Raw genomic sequence first — 24,944 nt, forward strand, 5'->3', positions numbered from 1 at the left:
AATTAATTCTTATGGGTATATTTCCAACTTCCATCCTTAAGAAGGAATAAGCACCACCGAATCATCAGGCCCTCGCTAGAATGTTAAGTATGAACTTGCCCTGGCCAAATTGGAGCTGTGCCCTCGTGTTTTGTTTGGGTGGAGAAACCTCGTCTTGTTCTGGTATTGGAAACATTAACCATAGGCCCCAAGCAAATGTGCCAGATGCAGTCCCAATGAAGAGAGCATTGTATTCATTGAACCCCGAGTCTGGAGGGGATAATATAAACAGTGAAGTTGTTAGAACACTGAATATTTCTTTGTTCATTCAGTAGCAGACATATCTTTGAAAACTGCTCTGGTATATTTATATTAGTGTTTTTTGTTTGTCTTTTAAAAGACCTGCCTACACAGATGAAACAAATAAAAGCATTTGTTTAAGCGATACAGGCGACATGTCTGATGCTCATCAAATGAACAAATAAAGTTCTACAGTTTGAATGTCAACTGACCAAAATCCACGAGTGCAAGTCTCTCTATAGAGTTGGTTTGTGTTATGTTTACCTTCATTAGCACATGGTGCTTGTTGTTGTTACACTAAAGCATTTGAGTGCATATTTTAGATGTTTTTAGACCCAGGCTTCAGTTGTTAGTAGGGCTGGCTGTGCGATATGACCAAAACCTCATATCCCGATATAAGACATCTATCGTCCGATAACGATATAAATCACAAAAATGTAACATTTTCTGTAAATTCTGTGAATCTCGGGCAGCTCGACTCGTGTGAAGTGTTTCCAGCTGCGCGTCATGTAGCTGGAGTCGAGTGTTTTAACCGATGCATGAAACGATACATTTTTAGACATAAGTTGTAACGGCTGCCGTTTTCTTTGTATTTATTACACGGCGTGCTGCGGGGAAAAGCCTGTTCTAACGTTTGAGTCTAAGGTTTATTTTTTAGCACCTGACGGCTCTTTTTTTAATTCTCATCCATAAATAATCTGCTCTTTCACGTGATTCAGTTTATTTTGAAAAGTCTCAACGGGATCTTGAGCTTTATTGTGAAAGGTTTACGTGGAACATAAACAAGCGGACACGCGATGGTGTTACCGTCGTTGTTGCTAACGACAACGCATAAAAACAGGCGCTTGTCCGTCCGTAGTGTGGTTATATTAAATATAAGAGAAAGAGAGAACTTTAAGAAATGAATATAGCCACTACAGTGACCATCAGAACATGAACAAATATTGCCGTAAATAGTTTATTTTGCGACACCACGAAACAAACGATAGCGTAAAATGAAACGATGTTTTTATATCGTCATCAGATATATATCGTTATATCGAACAGCCCTAGTTGTTAGGTTGGCCAATGTATGGAATTGTTACGTTACATTAATTACATCGTATACTTTGTTGGGATTAAAGTAAAAGGAGATAAGAACTACTAAATAAGTTTAAAAACCATACTTGCCTTATGTTGTTCAGCTGATATCTAGTCACAGATAGTCATGGTTAACCAAGTTGCCCATCTCTCTTCCAGTAGTGCCAGAACCAGTAGTAATGGCTGATGACTTTTCTGGTTGAAATCCAGCTTTCCGTTCAGAAAGCAAACAGCCTCTGGAAGCGCAGGATCTTCCCACAGTCGAGTTTACATTTATGATGATTTGAGAGTCAAATCAACTAAACCCCTGTGGGGTATTTCAGGACAATGTTAGTCTGTGAAGCTCCACTGAACATGATGTAAAGTCAGCCCCTGTTTATCCTCTGCTGGAGGCAAGCCAATTGCTTTAAAATGCGTTATGGGTTGGCTTCCACTGTTACAGCATCAAGATGCAGCTTTTCGAAGGATTGTGTCATCCCTCCACTACAGATCAGAGCAGGAAAGCTTTTTGATCACCAACCGTCTGTACCTGGAGCTCACAGATTAAATGGAAGCAGATCCTAGTTCAGTTTTTTCTCAGCTTTTCTCATGACAGAGTATTATATCCATTTCCTTTAACTCACTGCTGCAGTCTCATCTGCCCCTTCTTCTTTTCACTCATGAGAAATCATTTCTCTCAAGTGGAGTTGTCAGCACTGGTAACGTTTAAGACATTTAGCAGGTTAACTAATAAACCTGCAGTAATCTGGACTAGGATTAAAATAAAAGCATGCAGAGGCACATGTATATGCATAAGAATGTAATTGTTGCTGATGGTGTTTGTCTGTCTTTGCACACACAGTACTGTAACGGAGGTGATCTTGCAGACTACCTGCAAGGTAAGCATCTGTCTGCCCCACACACCTATTATTGTTCATCAAAACAAAGTAGCTAATGTAACTGTTGATATTATGATTATGTGTGCATGCTGTGGTGTATCATATCAGCATTTCTGCTCGTAAAGCTTAAAAAAATCCAAGGATTAATGAAGGAAGTGTGAAGTTTACCAGGTCAGTTGTGAAGGTGGGGGTGGGGGATTGTCATGAGAGTAGGATGTGCCACCCTGACAAGAATCTGAAGCTGCACATGAGAAAAACCAGATAGTCAAGTTTCATGTTTGTGTTTGCATTTTGGATGACGCAGGTTACACACTTTAAGCTAACAGCCTTGGATCTGTGACCACAACCAAAAACTTGGGCTCTGTATGAAATATAAATGAAAGCAAAATCAGATTTTTTTCAAACCCATGTTGAACATAAACAATGTTAAAGCGAGCAGTGTTGTTGCTATGATAGTCAAATAAGCAATTAATCAAAATAATTCTCTGTTTCAACTTTTGTTTTTTACTGTTGAATATTTACAGCAGCTCATCCAGTAAGTTTTACTCGAGTAGCAAAACACTGATTTAAGAATTACATGGAAATATTGTAAAAATGTCACACAAGGTTTAAATGCATATACTGAAGTTATCTTCAGAATTGATCTCAAAGGTTTGGGCTTAAAAAAAAATTAAATCTGCAATGACATTAAGGCTGTTGTTTGAGACCACTGTGTACACCGGGGAGGGTGGATCTCCAGGCCTCGAGGGCCGGCGTCCTGCAGGTTTTAGATGTGTCCTTGATCCAACGCAGCTGATTTAAATGGCTAAACAACCTCCTCAGCATGTCCTGAAGTTCTCCAGAGGCCTGGTAATGAACTAATCATTTGATTCAGGTGTGTTGACCCAGGGTGAGATCTAAAACCTGCAGGACACCGGCCCTCGAGGCCTGGAGTTCCCTGCCCCTGGTCTATACCTGAGCCTGAGGATATATATCACATACACATTCAGACTAAAACACGGTCCCAGTTTTCAAAACGAGGCCTGTAGCTGTAAAAAGCTAGCTTATATTTTAACCTGTTACTATGGACATGACCACAGAAACTACCGTAAGTGGACTGAAAGATAAAGTACAGTTCTCATATACTGTATACTACTTAGGACAGGGGTAGGCAACTCCAGGCCTCGAGTGCCGGTGTCCTGCAGGTTTTAGATGTCCTTGATCCAACACAGCTGACTCAAATGGCTAAATTACCTCCTTAACATGTCTTGAAGTTCTCCAGAGGCCTGGGAATGAACTAATCATTTGATTCAGGTGTGTTGACCCAGGGTGAGATCTAAAACCTGCAGGACACCGGCCCTCGAGGCCTGGAGTTGCCTACCCCTGACTTAGGATAAAGTGTTGTTGGCTTACTGAACAACTTTCCTGAAACACTCAGCCCGGACGCCCGGACAGGACAGGTTTATTTAAACAAACAAACTGTGACCTCGCCTTATTTGATGTTGGTGTTGGTGTCCAACACACTGTTTCTGTGAATAGTTTCACAGGGTTAAAATCAGGTCAGCTTCTAGAATCAAATCCTCCGAGTCGACGGCGGTTTGCCAGCACCTTGATTAGATAAGAACGTGTGTTTACACCTCTGTTCCATAAAAACACTGATTGTGCTGCTGGAACTGTGTTCTTATCACTGTACCTTTGCATGACGTACCTGCCTGCGTGGTGCTTTTTGCAGCATGGGTCACGGTCAGACCCTTCTGTGAATCGGTGATCCAGGAGCCTTGCTTGAGTAACACTGGTGGTTGTGAAATTGAAACCTTTGTGGGCAGAGCGCTACGTTACACTGGGCACCTTATGTGATTGTGTTCTTATTATTGGAGTGCTGCTGTGAACACTGCATAGGTAACAGCCATTTAAATTACACAATCTCTAGTAAATTATTCTACAATTTACACAACTTTTCTTGTTAGAAGTCGATCCACTGTGCTGGGCAGAGAGCAGATTATCTATGCCCACAGTGGATTGATAGAGGGGGGGTGAGTGTGTGAACAACTGAGATGATCCTCTTCGTCACACAATGAGTAGGACCTTTACTGCCTCAGTTTATTTTAGGATTATTTATGTAATGTGCTAATAATCAAAAAGCCATGAAAGGGAGTTTTTATGACTTTATGTCTTAACAGTAATTAACATTTTTCATTAGCAGGAAACACCTGTGGAAAACAATAAAAAGCCTCTTGTCTTTTACATGCACAGACACAGACTGTTTCATAGTCATTTCTGCTTAGACTGTATAAGGCCAGTGACAGTAGGTCATATTAGGTATTAGGGCTGGGCCATATTATACCGTTCACGGTAATACCGGTATAATGTTAGGCAACGATAGGAAAATGAAATATCGCGATAGAATATGAGTAAAACGCGCATGCGCAGTGCCTTTGTTTTCATACGCACATGGCCGATTGTTGAGTGAAACAGATGAACCAGAATTGGTTTGTAAAAATGGTGCAACTTCAGTGATGTGGAACTGGTTTGGTGTTTGTCCGTCAGATACACGACAAAGCACATTTCTTTGCAGAACATGCAAGCGGCCGTCGTTATTGTCGTATTTGTCGGACTAAGATGCTCTTAAATCTGGGAGTAATCTGGGTCCTTAACTCCGTATACTTCAGGTCAAACGAACACTGCAGCATCACTGAGAGTTAAAAACTGTTTCATTTTTTTCATCTTTAATAAAATGATCAGCATTGCTGCTTTACCAGGTGTAACTATGAAGTTTAACTTCCAGGCATCCATGAAAACAAAATGTATTACATTTAACGGGGTTAGAAGTTAGCAGGAAGCTAGCGGAAGTTAGCTCGCTAGTTTCGCTAGTTACCTAAGCATGATATTGCATGTTCTGACTGAGATTTCTGAAAAAATTCAAACGTACAGCTCTGCTATCACTTCCAACATAAATGAAGACAGGAAACTAAACAGCAGTGACGTTTGTAGGGTTACTGAAGTTGGGCTAGCTGGTATATAATGATGTGCTACCTGATCGCTAGCGACACAGCTATGTTAGCATAACATAAACAGTGAAGCTGCAGGATGAACGCTAACACTTTTCCACTTATAAAAGTTAACGTTAAGGTTCCTGATAGTTAGAGACAAATACAGTCGCATGGCAGGATGCTGTAAACGGACCAAACTTCAGTCAGGAGAACAACTGAGATAATCCATCCACAATACGAGGTTAGTCATTAATATACTGCAACAACATGGGAATAGAGCAGCTGCCAGAGAATTCAACATTAATGAATCAATGTTACAGAAGTGGGGGAAGCAAGAAGAATGAGTTTAATAAAGTTTGATTTATCTGACTGCTTTGTTTCGCTTAATGTGCGCTATAATCCCGTGCACCTTATGGTCCCGAAAATACGTACTGCACACTGCAGTTTAATGTTGCAAAGCACCTCTTTTTAACTTCAGTGGATATTATACATGGTTATGCTCAGGATATGTCATCCCATTTCTACTGGAAATGCCTTTTGGTTAAACTTTCAGCAAGGAATTTGCATTTGCACTGTTACATTTTTATAAAGCTTTAATGTACATAAAAACCAGCTTCTTGTTTAAGTGAAAATAAATGGAAGGTTGTCTTTTTGCGCTAGTAATGTTGTGGAGTTGTATTTTGTCTCGCATCAATTATATCGTCAGTTATATCGTTATCGCAAATTTTCAAATATATATCGTGATAAATATTTTTGGCCATATCGCCCTGCTCTATTAGGTATGCACCTGTGGCTGTTGAGTCTACCTGCTGTTCACACCTTGTGTTTACACTGAGCAGCCAATTAGATTGTAACGGTAATGAGTTTGTTAAAGGAAACATGAGGGAAACATGGCACTCAAAGAATTTTGAATTGAAAACAAAGCGAGAATTTGACATAGATGCAGCTTAATGAACATTTTTGCATGTTTGCTACATAAATGTTCTTTGAGGAAAAAATTTGAACTGGATCCTGACTACTGTGGTCTTTTTTTTTTTTTTTTTTTAAGCTAAGGGGACGCTGAGAGAAGATACACTGAGGGTTTTTCTACAGCAGATTGCTGCTGCCATGCGCATCCTCAACAGCAAAGGCATTATTCACCGTGATCTGAAACCACAGAACATCCTGCTGTCATACGTGGGTCGCAAGAAGTCCAACATCAGTGGCATCCGCATCAAAATTGGTAATGGCAGAAGAATGTCAGTTACTATCAGTTATTAAGTTATGTGCAGCGTAGTTTTCTCATAACTACATTTTGAAAGAGTGTACAGACCTATCATTGTTTTGCTTTGTGTCATTTACAGTGGCCAGAGGTTGAGTTTAAATCAATATGTTATAAATTCAGAAACTTTTTATAAAAGTAATGCAGCCATGATGATGATGATGATGATGATGATGATGAGTAGCAGTGTTGTGTTGTCATACACCACAGTACGAGCTCTGTTTGGAGTGCAGGGCGTCTCCATTCATTCTTCACAGTTCCAACAATAGTGGTTTGTGTTACTGGTGATAATAACACGTGTGCTTCATGTCTCTGTTCTACAGCTGACTTTGGCTTTGCACGGTACCTCCAGAGCAACATGATGGCAGCTACACTGTGTGGGTCCCCCATGTACATGGTCAGTGTGTTTTATTCTCTATATTTTCTGTGTGTCAGCTTTAAAAAAGATCTGTCTGCTTGGTTTGTTACATATAACTCTGTTGTGGTTCTTGGCTTGTGACCTGTTCTCTCTCAGGCCCCAGAAGTCATCATGTCCCAGAACTATGACGCCAAGGCTGACCTGTGGAGCATAGGGACGGTTATCTACCAGTGTCTGGTTGGAAAGCCACCATTCCAGGTTAACAGTGTGCACAACAAACCAATAATGCGTGGACCTGTTGGTGTTTGTGACTGTGCGTCTTATTTCTCAACTTATATTTTCAGGCCAACAGTCCCCAAGACCTACGGATGTTTTATGAGAAGAACAAGAATCTGCAGCCCATGTAAGTCACCTTCACACCGTAGCCTCAGACACAAGATGCATAATAAATATGTGCAATCAGTCTGTTTCTTTCAAATAGATCAATAGATTTAACAGGATACAAGTGACACATAATACATGAAGATTATGTTTTGAAGTTGGTGGCTTATACCTTACTAGTTGAAAATGGGACTATAGGGTATAGTTCTTAGGAACACATGATGAAACTGTGTAGGTATGGTGTTATTTGAGGTTGCTGTGGATTGTGGTGAACATGTGATTTAAGAAAAGGGAAGACCATAGGGTAACATAACAGGTGAACAACATGAAGAAAAGGAAGCGAGTGAAGGCAGAGGAAAGGATTAAAGGATGCTGCACAGAGCTGAGGAAGAAGCTGAGACTGGCTTTGAGTGGTAGGAAAGAATTCAAGTCGGCTTTGAAGGCACAGCTTTGGTGCCGAGGCGTCTGTTGTTTCATCCAGGACATGGTTTGGGGCATGAAGGTGGTGTTCTGTCAGGTGTTACACCCCCAATTCTGACATATTTGAACTACTTGTATGCTTTGAATAGCAGCATAGGCTGAAAAGAACTAATTCAGTTTTAAATTAAGGTGTATATTCAATTTAGTTTCAGTTATATAACAGTAAATCACACCCACGGGTGCCTCAACGTGCTTTATATTGTAAGGTATAGACCCTACAATAATACAGAGGAAACCCCAACAATCATATGGGCCCCTTTGAGCAAGCACTTTGGTGACAGTGGGAGGGAAAAACTCCCTTTTAAAAGGAAGAAACCTGTGTCAGGACCAGGCTCAGGGAGGGTCTGTCTGAGAGGAGGAAGAGGGGAAAAACACAAGCTGTGGAAGAGAGCCAGAGATCCATAATAACGAATGATGGAGCCGTAGAGGAGTAGAAGTTGTGACTTCAGTTACTTAGTGCTACCTGCAGGTCAGTTTTCAAATGGTCTGTCAAACTGTATCCAAACTGGCAGACTAATAGTACTGACTATGTGATACGTACGTGATTAACAGTAACAATACTATAAGTTACAGTGCACCCATTGCATTGTCTGACGTGCCTCAGAATACACTGCACAGCTGATATGCACCCTGAGAGAAACAAAGTGTTGATGTTTCCGTACTCTTACTACCCAGCATCCCGAGGGAGACGTCCCCACAGCTGAGCGATCTTTTGCTTGGGCTGCTGCAGAGGAATCAGAAGGACAGAATGGACTTTGGTACGTACTGACATCACAGTCTTTCAGTAGTGGTGCTTTCCATACTTTTCCTCTAATTTCAGTATAAAGTGTGTTAAACTGTGTAGGGTTTAAATAAGGATATTGTGCACAGTGAGACACTTTATTCCACTGTTTACCAGGCCTACAAAGTTAGTTGAATTTTAATACAAATCGCGATTTTTGGTTTCCTACGATTAAATGAACAGGATAAACCAAGATTGAAAATGTTCCACTAATACAAGGCAAAACTTAAGAAAATGATTTCAACACCTGACAGCCAATCACAGCTTTTCCTTGGACCACTGGCTGACAGTACGGCAGCTGCACGACTGTCCACAGATTCAAAGTAGAAAGATGGAGAATCTAGATAAATAAATAAAAAAAACATATTGACGAGTAACGACTGGGGAAAAAACTAACATCCTAATTGGGATTTCAGTGTTTGTAAAAATGAAAACTTGAGCACTTGACTCTGAGCTTTGACAGCAACTTTAAGAATGAAAATGAATCTGTGTGAGTCGGCTGGTTCTGATGCAGCAGGAGGGGAAGAGTAAGAAAAACTCTGAACAGGTTTAGATGGGGTATATCGTGCTCTTTCTCACTTACCTATCCATCTCTCTCTCCAGACACATTTTTCAGCCACCCTTTCTTGGAGTCGTCATCCACCATTAAAAAATGTAAGCACAAAGGTCAGATTCTACAGCACATCCACGCCTCATCAACTTGAAACCATGATTAATGGTGAGTTTCCCCCCTCAGCGTGTCCAGTTCCTGTGCCCATCACCTCCAATCCTGTGACAGACAGCTCCTGTGGCAGCTCCCCATGTATCCGCTACAGCTCTCCTCCTGTGAGTTTGATCACATGTATCACATGGATTTGTCTGGGAAATGCACAGATCCTGTGTAAAAATACTTCGGCCTTATTTTTAGGTCCTCGTGTGTGCTGCCTTTGAATACTGCTAGTGTGAGTGCTGCTGCGGTTACATCTTCCGCTAGTTATAGCAATCTCTTCATGTCACTGCAGCAGGAGGAAAGGAGAGATTTCTCAGCACAGTGTTCTCTGTAACAATGTAACGAGATTAGTTTGACAGTCAGCGCTGCCCTGCTTGGAAGACTTAATGGGATCAGTCAGGAGCCTCACTACAATTTATACTTCCCCCCCTCCTCTCCCATACTCTCTCTGCATGTGAACAGTCTCTGCCAGACATGCAGACTCTAGCAGAGGATGGTCTGTCATCCCCTCCACTCGGTCCGCCCAACTTCCTGCAGCTGTCCAAAGAGTCTGCAGGAAGCACCAGCAGTAAGAACTCTTCTTGTGACACGGACGACTTTGTCCTCGTGCCCCACATCTCTGCTGACAGCTGTAAGTGCCAACACCTGTCTATATTTACACCTAACTTGCATCTTAATGTCTTCATTATATTAGCCGTCATGTCTTCTTTTCAACCGCTAGCCATTGTAAAGCTGTACTGAGGTAGAACTAAAGACCTGCTTAAATTAATGACTCACATTTTATTTGGGTAGGATGTTGATGCATTATCTAAAATGACTTTTAATGGTGATTGGAACATAAAAACGTCATGTACCAAATGTTTAATAAAATAATAAATAATAAAATAATAATAAACTGCCTAAAAATGGCTCCCAAAATAATGTAAGCTTTAGCTTTTTGCCAGGAAAGTTATATTTGTACTTGATTTTTACTTTACTTTGCTGCTCCCATAAAGTTCAGTACTTTCAGTGCTATGTCTCTTTTATAATATCTGTGTGTCTACCCAGGACCTAACCTAGCAGTGCACCAGAGTCCAACACTTTAAACTTTGCCATAGTACTGCAAACTGCCTATTTCAGCCTGAGCTACATTATCATTTAATTTGACGATAAATGATAATTTAACATTAAAGACATAACTTCAGCACCATTCCATTATCTGTAATTAAAAAGGAATCTATACATATATCCATGGATCTGTGTGCTGGCCAGACCATGTGGTGACTTCATGGTATCAGCTGGAGGGACTGCCAGGCTGTAACACATGCAAACTGAACTCAGTCTTTATTTACTGTGTATCAGAAGTGTGTACTCATTAATTGAAGATGACTGACATAGACCACTTGTTATATTGTAGACAGAAGTGGTTCTCCCATTAGTTAATTGTAGAGTATAAAATGCTCCAAGACTCCAGCAACTACACCAGTGTGAGTAATGTGCTTCACGTGTGATCTCAATATAACAGCTGACGTCCTACCAAATCACAGCTGTTATGGGAATTGCTAACCTATGCTATAGTAATGACAGCTGTAGCACCAGCATGTCTCACCACGTTGTCTACAGTGCAACTCTGGTGTAAACCAAACTCCAACACACCTGATATTTCCTTAAGATTTTGTTTTGTTTTGTTTTGGGGTTTTTTTGTTAATAGAAAAAAGAAACTATTCCTAAGACTACTCGTAAATCTACAACATTTTACATTTCAGACAGTAATAGTGTGAGTTAGAATTGTCCAGCAGATTCACACCTGGAAAAATGACCAAAGAATAATGTGTTAAATGTTCCGTTTACTCAAACCCTCGAGTCGTTTAAAAAACCCCATTAGGATGTAACGGTCAGTAATTTATCAGAGCTCACTGGACTTTATTAGACTAGTTCTGTTTGGTTAAAAATGTCTCAACTCTTCATCAGAAAACCAAGAGACTGCTCACCTCTGTTTGTAACTGCTGTACAACAACATTGTGTGTTTAGTCTAAGGAGCTTGGAAAGAAAAGCGTCTGGACTTCTTAAAGTTGCTTGAAGACGTTTCACCTCTAATCCTTCTTTAACTGAAGAAGCTTCTCGAATGAGAGGTGAAACGTCTTCAAGCAACTTTAAGAAGTCCAGACGCTTTTCTTCCCAAGCTCCTGAGACTACGATGACCTGGATGACTGAGAACCTTCACAGACATTGTGTGTTTGTTAATGATTGTTTTCTTTCCTTTTTTCCTCATCCTCAGATGACCAACCAATGGGACCGGGTCGTCGGGCATCCAGCGAGTTTCTCATGTGTGGAGGGTGAGTACGAGGCTGTGCAACACATTCTGCTTAAGTTAGGTTGAATTTTCTGACCTTGCCAACATAATTATCAGCCAAAAAAGAAAATGCAGTTCTAAAGAGAGAACTGAAAGTTTACCATAAATGACTTCTGCTTCTGTCAGCAAGTTTGGCACTTGTCGTGTGTTGCTGTATGCACATAGCCCGAAGAGCAGAACTAGCAAAGTGTGTCTGCAGAGAGAGACTTGGACCAAACAGTGGATCAATTTGAAGTACTGCAGAGAGTAATGAGCCACCAAAGAGCAGCCACAGCAGACTCAAACTCAGCTTTGACTTTCACTACCCATTGCTGTTTGTGTGCTTACTCCCCATTTAGATGACAGGTGGTTTGCTGCTACCAGAATTCTGTGCCCTATAATGTTAAACCCCTGTTTACTGCAGGTGGCATGTAAAAGATGAGCTGGGTTAGAGTTGGCCACATTGAGGTGAATGGAGGTTTTCCAGACATAGCTGTGGTAGGGCTGACACGCCACATCTGTTTTTTCAGTAATTATTTGTTTTGTTAAACATCCATTTTAACAACAGTTAAGTGTGATTCATAAAAAAGGCTGTTACCTCACTGGATGTTGGAGATGCTTTGAATGCAGCCCAGCGCCACTAAGCCACCAGGCACCGTTTGTGGGACGTGAATTGGATATTTTCAGGACAATAGGAGTGTGTCACGATGAGTCAGACTGTTTCACACAAAGACATGTTTGAATGCTCATATTATCCATTTTAATATGATCTATTTTTGTGTCAGCAGGGCTTACTTTGTTTCTTTGTATCGCTATTTCTGTGAGCACTTGACAAACAGCCTGCTTCCAGCTTTATCCTGGGTAACCCCTAAATGGTGCCGATTTATTTATCTTGACTGAATGCTCCTGCCCACTACCAGCTCTTCGTGATTAATCGGTTACAAAGAAGATACCGAGCCAGACAACATGGTGGTGCTGTGCTAAAAACAGCACCAGACCTACAGAGGACTGTGTGTATTAGAATAAGAGTCCCCAAACCTCTCTTGCACCAACAAACCGACTGTATTCAGTGCAGCTGCATTTTTTTTAACACACACAAACACAGTTTATGGAATAAATATTGGTTTTATTATAGTAAGTATTGACACGGCTTTCATCTCCTTTTGGCCTTCCAGATGCTTCCTAAGTTTATTCCCTTTGATAAGCTGGCGTTTTTCTTACTGCAGTAATGTGATAGTCCATATTGAAATAAGAAGAGGGGCCTGAAAGCTAAAGGCTCTGCCTCCCATTCTACTTTTAAATACTCTTAAATTGATCTTGAATTTCATTCTGCGTTTAACAGGGAGCCAGAGAAGAGAAGCCAGTATGGGGGATATGCTCTCTCTTTCTAGTCCCTGTCCAGTTCTGTCCTGTACTCTCAAGGAGATTTTAGGACAGCCTGATAAATAATGACAGACTTGTCCAGCCTAGAACTAATAAATGCTAGTTTTTGATGATACTGCCCAAGCAAAGCATGTGTAGCATGGATCACGACTCCCATTTACATGAACAAATTGGAGTCTATTAGATGGAATTCAAACCATTGGAGTGCAGTACCTATAAATCTCTGTGGCGTGCTCCAATCTCTGTAATCAAAATTTATGGTCCACAAATCAAAAGCTGCACTGAGGTCTAGTAGGACGAGCACAGACATGAGTGCACAGTCAGAGGCCAGATCATTTGTAACCTTCACGCTGTTTCTGTGCTGAAAACTGACTGAAACTCTTCAAATAAACCATGTTTGTAACAGATGTTCTAACAAATCATCAGTTTTTTGGTGAACTAAATCTTATAGAAAGCTGAGTTCAGTTTCACTGCCCACATTAGACCTGATTACTGCGGCAGGCATTCAGCGTACCCCTAACGCTGTCTGGGAAAACACCCCGGGCGAGCAGCACTTGTTTGTCTTCTGAGCGATACTGACACGAATGCTTTTCCGAGCCTCTTATGCACAGTTTCTACATTCTGTGTCAATAATGGGTCCAAGTTATGTAAAATGTCATTAGTGAGTGTGAGGTTCTGAGCAGGTGTGCACATCTCTGCCAGTGGTTTTGTGACTGCATGGACTCATTCACACAGACTTCGCAATGCAATGCAGCCATCAGGCAGGCTTGAACGTTTAACATGAACAGCTACTGCAGCCGTGGCATCTCAGGTTGTCTGTAATCACCATTTGACCCTACAGACAGCTGAGCACCAGTGTGTATGTGTGCCCCTCCCCCTGCATGCAGAGTGGTGCAAGCAGCAGCCACCCTGGGGAGGAACCCTGGTAAATGGAGCACAAATTTTAGCCTAACACTGTTAATGCAAACAACTTCAAACTCAGCAGGATAGATAGATGGTAAAACCCATAAGTATTTTGATTAACTACAGACCCAAAATTCAAGTTAATATGAGAGTTAAATACTACTTGTTTAGTATTTTGCATACATTTGTTTGCTCTCTGTCACTACTTTCTCGTGCCCCGGTCCTTCCCCCAATGCTTTGCACTTCGTCTCCCTACTTTCCTGTTTTTCATGTGTAACCAGCTCCAAGCCAACGGTCCTCACTACTCTCTGTTCCCGTTTTGCTCACACTTGCTCCATTTCAGCTTCCTATGTGTGTCTATTCTGTGCTGTGCCCCTCCAACACCCTCTGCTGCCAGCTTTACTCCCTCCCTCTACTGTTCTCATGCTTTTGTTTTTCCCCTTAACAATAAGTCTTCAGTGCTTACATAAATGAGTTAATCATTGACACACAGGAAGAACCAATTTTCATTTCATTGCAGTAGTTGTTGCTAGCAATTTGGAAACAGCAGCCACACTCTCCAAAACCAAAGCCTTGTTTATCCTGTTTTCTTTGTCCTGAATTGGAGTCCAGAGAACGGATGAAAGGTGGCACAGGAAGGGAGTGTGGACCCTGGGGGTTGGCGAGAGGAGCGTGTAGAGATATTGTTACTGTAAAAAAACAAATAAAGCAAGAGAATAGGACACAAAGCAAGTGATGGTGATGAATGAGGACACTCTTTAGGTGCTGACATGGTTTAAAAACCAGGTCGTCGGAGACGCAGCTGAGTTTGAAGATACAGCCTCGCTCTCTTTCTACTCTTGGCTCTTTTTGAAGAGCAGCTGTTCACTGACCAAATGTTCTTTCTCCTTTTTAAAGCCAACAACAGCAGCACACAACACCTTTCTCCATATTAACAATGGCCGGGCTCAGTAAAGCTTTTAGCAGCTTAGAGAAAATGGATCGCTTCAACAAGGCTCATTACCTCACATGCTCGTGGTGCAGCACGTGCTAGTGTTTATTTCTCAGAACTGCAGATATGCCACAAAGCAGCTGCTCTCTGGTTCTTTGTCTGGACTAGTCCAGCCTCACGTGTCCTCCTCCCTCCCTCCCTCCCTTATGGACCCTCCCAGGCTTTCATTATTACATAACGGGTTTCTAACTCGTGTCACCTTTAAAAAACATTAAAAAAACATCCTATATGTTCTTAAAGGCCCTGTATAGGTGTCATTACGTTATGCTCAGAACATTTTGTCTCCTCTGGAATGATAAAAGAATGTAAATGCACTTCCCCTCCCGTGTCTGTACAGCAGAGGACCGCCCTCATGCGTGCTATTGGCTGCCCCTACATGTAGTCCTGCCCCAAGCAGAGTGAAGTCTGAAGCTGATTGGTCTTGCCTGTGTTTACATGGAAGCCTCTGTCCCTGAGAGGCTGGGCTAAAACTGAACTTCCCCAACCTGCCTCCATCTGAGCGTAAACAAAGACCTCAGGGCTGTGGAAGTTGACAAGCTGTAACTTTTGGACTTACCATGACAATTGAAACTCCAGACAACTTCACGCAAACACGCAAGCAGCAGCAACTTCAAACACAATGGCTAACGACGCTCCTTTCTCACTTCGTCCCCTCCAGGCAGCCACAGCCCACCCCAGGACAGACGCCTATGGTGTCCCCGCGGGCTGAGACCACCCCCATTCCAGTTCCTACGCAGGTTCGCAACTACCAGCGCATCAAGCAGAATCTGTCCAGCAGCCCGAACACCACACTCTACAGCTCCCCCAGGTAAGGACTCTGCTGGGATTGCTCAGTCAGCTTATTGAGTGGCACTGATGAACTGCAGAGGAATGCTTAACTCACCACAACTAAACCAGTATGAAATCCTGGGCTGTTATTTCATCAGCCATAAGGTTTCACTGAAATTACATCAGTCAACTGCCTGCTTGAGTTTATGGCCTTACTGAGGGGTTTGTTGACAGTTTCATGTGAAGACAGAAGAGAAGGGATGGCACGTTGTTTCTCAGAGAAACTAGTTACATTATAGTGTAGTGGTTTACATATTCGCCTAACAAGGGAAAGGTCCTCGATCGGACCCTGGGAGGAGACACAGATCCCTCTGGGGTTATGTCAGGAAGGGCATCCAGCGTAAAAATCTGCCAAATCCAATATGTGGAGCTACTCACTGTGGCATTGCTAATGGCTCTATTATTAGAAGTTTATTATGTTAGCTTCTCTGTAGGATTTCGTTCGTCTGGTGGTTTACTTACTTTGCCAGTGAAATTCCTCCTGTAATGCTGAACAAAGTGTCAGAGACTAATTCAAATCTTCAGTCACGGTTCTACTTTCAGCTCTGAGTCAGATGGTTAGTGTTATTGTTCTCACTGCAGGGAGCAACATTAGTTACATTCCTCCTCATCTGTGGATTCACTTTCCTCTGCAGCAGAACAGTGCACACAAATGCTAATATTAGGTGGGGAGTACAGAGGAGGCAGGTGATGAAAGGTTGATGCTTTTTGAGTTTTCTTAGCACAATTTACGTGAACAACGTATGCAGGTGAATTTCAGGTATTCGTTTATATTTTAACCACAGGACAGTCAAACTGTAATTTTTCACTTTAACGTGCGTGATTAACACGTGTGATAAAGAATCACCACAAAGATTCTTTTAATACAAGGATGAGAATTGTGTCAATCATTTTTTCAAAAAAACGATTGTGCAAATTTAAAAGATATTAATTTAATTTTAAAAAAGCATTCTGTGTTTTATGTTTTGCAGTTTACCAGTTGCATTGCATGGAATCACAATTTCTTTCAGCCCTGCAGACATTCGTCCTGCCTTTGTGGTTTCATAAGTGCAGCGAGGAACATACTGCTGTACCACCAAAACATGTTACCCACATTTGACAGATATGATGACGTGGGGTATCTGTGTCATCACACGAAGCACCATGAATGTGTAACGAGCTGATGATGGTGATATTCATGTTTAGACGACTGAGTAGACTACACAGTTTTGTATCGGACTGAAAACTGCGAACTTTCGGCTGTCGTGAGTCGTCTCAGCAGCCAAACAAATGTTTGCAAACTGCCACAAGATGAAATGAGCCAAAGGAAGACTGGCTTAGACTGTTACTTCATGTCTGTTTTGTATAATTAAAGATTCATGCTTGTGTTTTTCAGATCTGGCACAGTGAGGCGATCTAACACCAGTCCAATGGGTTTTCCCAAGGTGGGCTCGGGGTCTCCGAGCTCCGCAGACGTCCCTCAGACTGTGGGCCGCCGCCTCTCCACTGGAAGCTCCCGGCCCTACTCGCCCTCACCTCTCGGTAAGGTTACGTTTAATGACACCGCCCAGACATGAAGGGGACATCTCTCGAGTCTCCTGACAAATCTAAGCTCTTTCTGTGTGCAGTGGGCACCATCCCTGAGCAGCTGGGTCACTGCTGCTGTCACCTACAGAACCAGGAACCCCGCAGCCGCAGTTCTTCAGGAGGTACGTTCTCAGGCTCACCTGCTCGTTCACAGGGCTATCTCACTTCTGTATTGTCCTGTTCCCTTCAGTTTCAGGTGCTGTGGGTACAGTTGTAATGAAAAAGGAGATTCACTGAAGAGGAGAAAAGTATACAACCCTTCCCAACAACGATGTGTTTGACATTTAAAAGAAGCAGAATTGACAACAACTGCTATTCTGAGTTCTGATTCTCTTGCTAGTGGCACGACTTAATTTTTGGAAAAGTGCATGAGTCACCATGACTCCAGGCCATTTTCAGAGTCTCTGGCTCTGCACATGTCTTACGCCTTATTCACTGTTTGTGTCAAGAGGTTTGCTGTCATGGTGACCAGGAAGGAGGCTCACTGTCCTAAATGATGAATCAGATTTTAGTGCTTTGTCCCCTGTGTGAAGAGGCACACAAATGAGCAGCACACAGACTCTGTGGAAGGTTGTAGGGAAAATGGTACACTTGATGCTAAGCCATGGATGATTATTAACTGGCATTGGTTCTAATCCACTGTGTCTTTAGGTTCCCCCATCCCATCCTCTCAGCTCCTGGGGGCTCGGCTTCAGAGCGCCCCCATTCTTACTGAGGTCTACCAGACCAGGCAGAAGCTCCACAAGCAGCTGTCTGACCCTGTGCAGCCTTCCTCCTCCTGCAGTCACTCCCCGCAGCTTGGCCGTCCCGCCAACCTTGGTTCTTCCCCCACCAAGCTGCTGGGCTCCTCCCCTCGCACGTCTGACTGGCTTCAAAAGTCCCCACTGCCCACAATCATTGGCTCCCCAACTAAAGTGAGTGCACTTCAGTGAAGAAGTATGCTTTTAGCTGTTAAATTTAGGTTAATTCACTTTTTTGTCTCTTTTTCAGACCATTTCAGCACCATTTAAGATCCCCAAAACACAAGCCTCCTGTAACTTGATGGCGCTGGCAGACAGCCCCCAACCCACAAGGATGCTGGCTGACGCACACGATGTTTGCGGACACCACAGCAACCCCTTCCTCGCCGGGCGACCAGCTGCTCCTGAGGGCAGCCGGACATTTGGCAGGTATAGAAGCACCCAAATCTGCTTCCACTGGAGCTGTTAAATCTGATAAATCCACATACGGACAGTCCAGTACAGTCACTTACAACATGGGCTGTGAGATTCTGTCATAAATAAATAAAAAACAGCTGATCAGTTGGTGTATTTATGCAGTGATAATCTTTAACCTGGCTCAATTTCATGTGACACTTTGGATGAGCAGAAGACTTCCCGGAAATCTGATTGATTTCCTTTTTACATGAAAGATGTTAAGAGTGTTTTAACTGTGAAAGGATGATGTTGTGCACCTCTGCTGACATCATCTGCACTTTCCTTACAGGTCTGTCAGTACAGGTCGTCTGTCTGACCATCCAATCAGAATCACTCTTGGTGGGCAGCCCTATCAGGGCAGCAGTGACAGCCTGAATACTGAGCGGCCCATGGACACAGGTATGAGCACTGAGCAGATACTCTGCATGTATGAAATTAGCAACATTGTGTCCAGTTTAAGCCGTAAGAACATCGTTTACAAATAAACGGTTCACTGAATGACAGAAATAACGAGCACATTTCCTCCTGCCCAAAGCCCCCGCAGGTCCGAGCACGCTCGCTCACGGTGGGTCAGCGAGTCCTCGTACGGTCCTTTTCACTGTGGGTTCGCCACCCAAGAGCAGCACTCCTCCAACCTGCAGCCACCTGGGCACCCGATCACGCACCACTTCAGGTGAGGGAAACCCGCCACCTTCTTGCAGAGCTGAGCTTTAGGAGGAAAGCTTAAAATATTTATGCCATGCTCTCTCCTCTCTGTCCCCTCAGTGGGCTCCAACAGTTCAGCAGGCTCTCTGTGCTCAGTCAGTGGTCGGGTTTATGTCGGCTCTCCTCCAGGCATGGCCATAGGCTCGTCTCCTCCAGGAGGTTACGGAGGTGGGCAGCTGGCCCCTGGGGCAGAGGGGGCACCCAGCAGCCTGCGGTACGTCCCATATGGGACCTCTCCTCCCAGCCTAGAGGGATTCATCACCTTTGAAGCCCCAGAACTTCCTGAGGAGACTCTGATGGAGGTGAGAAGTAGGGATTGGTGCCTTACAAGAAGTGGTTGATTCTTTTCATGCAGTGTCTCTTCTCTTCTTCAACATTTCATTGCAATCTTTCTTTCCGTGCTCTAGCGTGAGCACACAGACACCCTGATGCACCTGCGGATGATGCTTTCATTTACCGACTGCATCCTGGAGATGGCGGCGCTTCGAGCCGGGGGGACAGAGCTCGGCATCTCGGCTGCATCCCTCTACCCTCCCCAGGACAGCGTGGTTGTGGACCAGATCAGCCAGCTGAGCAAAGAGTGGGGGTAAGAAACTTAAGTCTGCTCTGATTTTTAAGTAATATAGTTTTTAATATCATGTAATCATAGGGCCCTTTGTTTGTAAACACTTCCCATTTGTCTTACGAGCTGTGGTTGTGCTGCCCCCTACAGGCAGGTGGAGCAGTTGGTGCTTTACATGAAGGCAGCTCAGCTCCTTGCTTCCTCGCTCCATCTGGCCAAAGCTCAGATTAAATCTGCCAAGCTCAACCCTTCCACTGCCGTCAAACAGGGTAAGGACGTTTCGGCTTCCTCGCTGCCTTTTTCCTTTGTATTTTATCTTTATTAGTTTAATAAAGGCTCTCCCTTTATCCTCTCAGTGGTCAAGAGTCTGAATGAGCGCTACAAAAGCTGCATCTCCCTGTGCAGGCAGCTGACCGACAAACTCAACCACTTCTTCTCTGATAAGCAGCGCTTTGTGGACGAAATCAACAGCGTCACCGCAGAGAAGCTCATCTACAATCACGCAGTGGAGCTGGTGGGTCTCATGTGTATGCAGTGACAAACCTATTGTACAGATAGACTTGGTGCTGGTGAGGCTAATGCGATCGTGTGCGTGCTCCAGGTTCAGTCAGCAGCTCTCGATGAGATGTTCAAGCAGACGGAGGACATAGCCTATCGCTACAGCAAGGCCTCCATGCTCCTGGACGGCCTGTCCAAGATCCTCCAAGACCCCACAGACATCGAAAACGTGATGAAATGTAAGCACGAGCTCACCGTCTTAAGCAGTTGAACTTGGGGGGATGTTTTACTCAGACGCGTTCAGGATCGCGCTGTGATTCATGAGACATTGCAGCATTTCCTGTGCATTCCACGTTTATCTAATGACTTCTGTTAACGACTTCCTGTTTTGTATCTGTTCCCTGCAGACAAGGCCAATGTGGACCGCAGGATCTCAGCTCTGTGCTACTGTACTGTCACACTGTACGAGTAGAAGAGCTGGTGAAATCATAGACAGAGGGACCACGTCCTAAGACTGTTGATTACCGTTCCCACAAAGCCCTCATTCCTTGTGTAGCAGTTCAAGCACGTTTCATCTCTGTTTATCATGACTTCATTTTACCAGCTGCATCACAGAGTGACCGCATAAATCTACAACCAAAGATGATGGCAGATCCGGAAACAAGACGCTGAACCTGGCTGTAGGTGAACTTGCCCTTTCAGGTGCACTTTTTTATGTCACGATGGTCGACCGCCATCAGACGGAAACATTGGGGATTTGTTTCTACCAGAACAAAGAGGACTCACGGGACCTCGACAGACTCGAGCTCCATAAGAAGTGGCTCATCTTTTCAAATCCTGTCAGTGTCAGTTATTTACTCAGAAGTTCGTTTTGTTATTTATTGGTTCACATGCACATGGATTCTCCCTGAAAACCTCAAGTATTGGAGTGGAAGGAGCGTGTTGTTGTAACAGATCTAACTCTGTGGACTTTAACATTAAACTGTTACAGACAGTTGGAGAGCTCTGTGTCTGGGGGGGAGGAACCTCTAATTTGTGATTGCTTTGTTTTTATGTTTCTTGTATTATTAGCTCATGCACTTTACCGTTGAGAGGAGGAGGAAGGTGGAAATGCGATCACTTCTGCTCCGAGCCTCAAAATCGACCCGCTGTGTGTGGGATGATCATCAAGCTGCTGTAAAGCCACAGCTTTAATCATGATCTATTTATCTGAGTGCAGCTCAGTCTGTATAGTGTGACACAGATTGGAGCTTTCTCCGAGATTCCCTGGTGATGTCACTGGGAGTCATCCTGATTCTGGCATGGGAATTTCCTATGCTTACAGTGGCTTGGTGCATAGGAATATTCGGTTCCTGCAGCTTCTACAAATGTCTTTGTTCAGTCTGTGATTGTTCCCAACCTTCTGGAAGTGTTACACTAAATCTTTGGATTTCAGGTACACTAACTGTATGTTGCATGTGACACATTCAGGCTGATTTTCAAACTAACAGCTAAAATACAAAATGTCAGCGTTTGCATAGAAAGCTGAAACTTTTGGATCATGCCACTCACAGCATGAGGGATGGAGGCTAATGTGTGGTGGCGGCAGATATTCAAAAGAAACCCAGAACTTGAGTGGATCAGAGACTCTGTCACCACTGCCTCGCTGAGCAGCCAGTCGGGTGTCCACTTTACACCTCGATGGATTTAAACTGAATGGTCATATTTACTTGACAAGTTACCTTAATAACATGTTTCCTTAGACTAAAAACAAACTACAGCTTTTTATGCTTTGTCAGAATCTGTAGCTTTTTTTGAGTAAACACAAACTCCATGTTTGCAGACTTGTATATATTTTATTGTGGAGCATGTGATTATTCCCTTAGCCTCTTTTTGAGAGGAGGGTGAGTGTGTGTGGGATGGCAGTGGGAGAGGGCGTGGATATCCAACGCCCTGCCTGTCAGTCAAAGAGCACAAATCTTTATATGTAGATAGATGAATTTGTATTCAAGTCTGCCAAGGGTTTGATAAGGAAACCCTACTTGGGCACAACAGGAGTGTGCCAAAGACTACAATAAAACTTCTGGCAGCTCCAAATCTTTCCAGAGAACTCTTTTTACCAGGACTGTTCATTGTTGAGGTCATGTTTGTTCAGCGCTCCCGAGTGAGCGTAATGTCTTCAGATTTCATTCTCCTAATTTTGTGAGACTTGATTTGTCTCAATCCACATCGTCCCGCCCCCCCCGTCAAGTCCTCACGGGGTATGTACTGTATGTATGAGCATATATAAACACACGTGCACTTGCCAGGTGTGCTTTAAGGCCAGTAGTATCCAGTCAGCATGGAAAGGAGGTGCCTTCTTGTGAAAGCAGACACAGGCCTACTCCTCTGTACAGGTGTGAATACATTCTTTGTATAACGGCGGTCTCTGGACCTGTTCCTCCGATGTACTGTTCTCGTTTTCTTTTCTAGACACGTCTGGGTTTCAGTTTTCCCTCATCCCTGTCATGGGCGCTCTGAGCCACATAAAGCCTTTTCTGCATAAAGAGCGAAGAGGGATAAATAAGGCGAGCCACCTGAAACTTTGTACCATTCCGAACTACGAGTAAAACGGAGATATTTTAGGTAAAGCATGGGTACCAAGTCTGCATTTTACCCTGTACAACCTCTAGAATGTGGAATGTATGTATCCTGTCGTTCTGCGCCTCTCCAGCTTGATATGAATGCATTTTGGAAACCCCCACCATCAGACCCTGATGATGAACACCAGTTTTTCCACGTTTAACATTATACTCGTCTCTCACTGGGGGTGTCTCTCTTTGTTCTTTATGGAACTGAAATGCAGTTTTTGTTATTAAAAAGAGAAGGAAAAGTGAACCTGTGTCACTGCGCTGTCTTTGATCTTAGTTCTGATTTTAAATGTACAGTTTTATTTCTGTAATTTCTGTTTTTTAACAAGAAAAATCAGTTTCCTAAATCGCAAAGACTGCAACGTAACAATCTCTCAAATTAATCCTTAAAAATATAATGGCTTGAACTAACAAATGACATATTACTTGGACTGCTGTGTAACTGAATTTACAAATGTGACTTTTCGATCTAAATGCAGTCATTTAATTTACATCGTTTTAAATGATTGACTACTTAACATTTGCTGTCCTTGGAACCAGAAATTTACTTGTGAAGCTATTATGATGCGTAAATAAATTTCTCCTTAGAATCTCTCTTCAAATCTGATTTTTACAAATCAAAAACAAATTTGGACCCAAATTCAAGTTTTAAAAGCTTTTTCCTGCCTGTAACTTAAACTTCTATCACTACATCATCTTCAGGAGTTGTTCAAAATTTTGTTGATTTCCAAAGACTTTCTTGCTATTTTTTTTTAAAAAGTGGTTTTGAACAATAGTTCTCCAGGTGTTCTGACTTCCTTTGGAAGTTTTTCCTGGGACACTGGCTGGTTTTTCACCATTTTTAGAGGAATGTTAAAGCCCTGACCCAAGACACCTGACTCAAGGGAGAAACTGGTGCAGTCGACACATAACAGACAACTCGGATAACAGAATAGAATAGAATTCAACTTTATTGTCATTGCACATGTCACAAGTACAAGGCAACGAAATGCAGTTTGCATCCATCAAATGCTTTAGCCATGATATAGATATATTACAAAATATATATTAGCATTAATATAGGGTATATAGATATATTACAGAAATGGGTCTGTTATAGGTACCAAGTCTGCACCAGTGAGCTATTAGATGAAATCCTGCCATATTTTGACACTGTGTGCAGTGTCCTTAAAACATTTGACAAAATTGGACAAGTGGAGGACAAAAGAGGAACCGACACATCCACTATAAACAGAGCAGGCAATCAATACCTGAAAGTCATGCCATTAAGAAATAGGGTGGAAACAATCGTGCAAAGACCTGACACAGAGATGCACCCGGCCCTTCAGTTGAGCCCTCTAGTGTTCACTGAAGCATAATCAGAAATGGTCTGAGGTACAGGGTGATTGTGAAGGAGCCATTCTTAAGGAAGGGAACTGGTTAATGAGAATCAGTGGCAGTAGGTCTCATGAATCTAAGTATGACATTTTTGGTTCAAATTGTCATCAGTATGTATCAGGGGTGGGCAATTCCAGGCCTCGAGGGCCGGTGTCCTGCGGGTTTTAGATCTCACCTTGGGTCAACACACTTGAATCACATGACTAGTTCATTACCAGGCCTCTGGAGAACTTCAGGACATGTTGAGGAGCTAATTTAGCCATTTAAATCAGCTGCGTTGGTTCAAGGACACATCTAAAACCTGCAGGGACACCGGCCCTCGAGGCCTGGAGTTGACCACCCCTGGTATAGACAGACTCGGCAGACGTATTGAGTTCTGCCCCCAATGTGAAATTTGTTTACAGCGACTTCCGTGACGTGGGAAACATACTGCACATGCTCTAGACCAGGGATGGGGAACTCCAGGCTTCAAGGGCTGGTGTCCTGCAGGTTTTAGATCTCACCTTGGGTCAACACACCTGAATCACATGATTAGTTCATTACCAGGCATCTGGAGAACTTCAAGACATGTTGAGGAGGTCATTTAAATCAGCTGTGTTGAATCAAAGACAAGTCCTTGAAGCCTGGAGTTGGACACCCCTGCTCTAAACAACACCGCTCATCCTCCTCTGAACCAACCTATGACTGTGTAACATAGAGGGCTGTCAGTTCACATTAAGTCTAGGCAGTAACGATAGTTTAAGCCAGCAAATTTAGAAATCCACATAAGTACCTGAAAATCCTATAAAACTCACTAATCCCACGACTCGCTCATTTACACAGCTAAATGTCGCCCTCTG

General features: G+C 43.1%; 1 protein-coding gene across 1 annotated transcript in view; it reads left to right on the top strand.

Moving 5' to 3' along the window:
* Positions 1-22,975, top strand: part of ulk2 (unc-51 like autophagy activating kinase 2) — a 36,020-nt gene extending 13,045 nt beyond the window's left edge. The window contains exons 5-27 of the mRNA XM_084951606.1: positions 2,201-2,237; positions 6,255-6,428; positions 6,791-6,864; positions 6,982-7,083; positions 7,170-7,228; positions 8,362-8,444; positions 9,071-9,121; positions 9,204-9,292; positions 9,639-9,807; positions 11,434-11,491; positions 15,423-15,572; positions 16,968-17,113; positions 17,200-17,280; positions 17,810-18,072; positions 18,149-18,327; positions 18,644-18,753; positions 18,890-19,027; positions 19,120-19,361; positions 19,467-19,645; positions 19,772-19,890; positions 19,978-20,135; positions 20,223-20,358; positions 20,527-22,975. Coding sequence (XP_084807732.1) covers positions 2,201-2,237; positions 6,255-6,428; positions 6,791-6,864; positions 6,982-7,083; positions 7,170-7,228; positions 8,362-8,444; positions 9,071-9,121; positions 9,204-9,292; positions 9,639-9,807; positions 11,434-11,491; positions 15,423-15,572; positions 16,968-17,113; positions 17,200-17,280; positions 17,810-18,072; positions 18,149-18,327; positions 18,644-18,753; positions 18,890-19,027; positions 19,120-19,361; positions 19,467-19,645; positions 19,772-19,890; positions 19,978-20,135; positions 20,223-20,358; positions 20,527-20,591 — 2,862 coding nt within the window. The 3' untranslated portion in view covers positions 20,592-22,975. The remainder of the gene's footprint in view (positions 1-2,200; positions 2,238-6,254; positions 6,429-6,790; positions 6,865-6,981; positions 7,084-7,169; positions 7,229-8,361; positions 8,445-9,070; positions 9,122-9,203; positions 9,293-9,638; positions 9,808-11,433; positions 11,492-15,422; positions 15,573-16,967; positions 17,114-17,199; positions 17,281-17,809; positions 18,073-18,148; positions 18,328-18,643; positions 18,754-18,889; positions 19,028-19,119; positions 19,362-19,466; positions 19,646-19,771; positions 19,891-19,977; positions 20,136-20,222; positions 20,359-20,526) is intronic.
* Positions 22,976-24,944: the final 1,969 nt, after the last annotated feature.

The sequence above is a fragment of the Perissodus microlepis genome, chromosome 14 (genome assembly GCF_051167445.1).
Source record: "Perissodus microlepis isolate ML-2025 ecotype Zambia chromosome 14, ASM5116744v1, whole genome shotgun sequence".
NCBI classification, from domain to species: Eukaryota; Metazoa; Chordata; class Actinopteri; order Cichliformes; family Cichlidae; genus Perissodus; species Perissodus microlepis.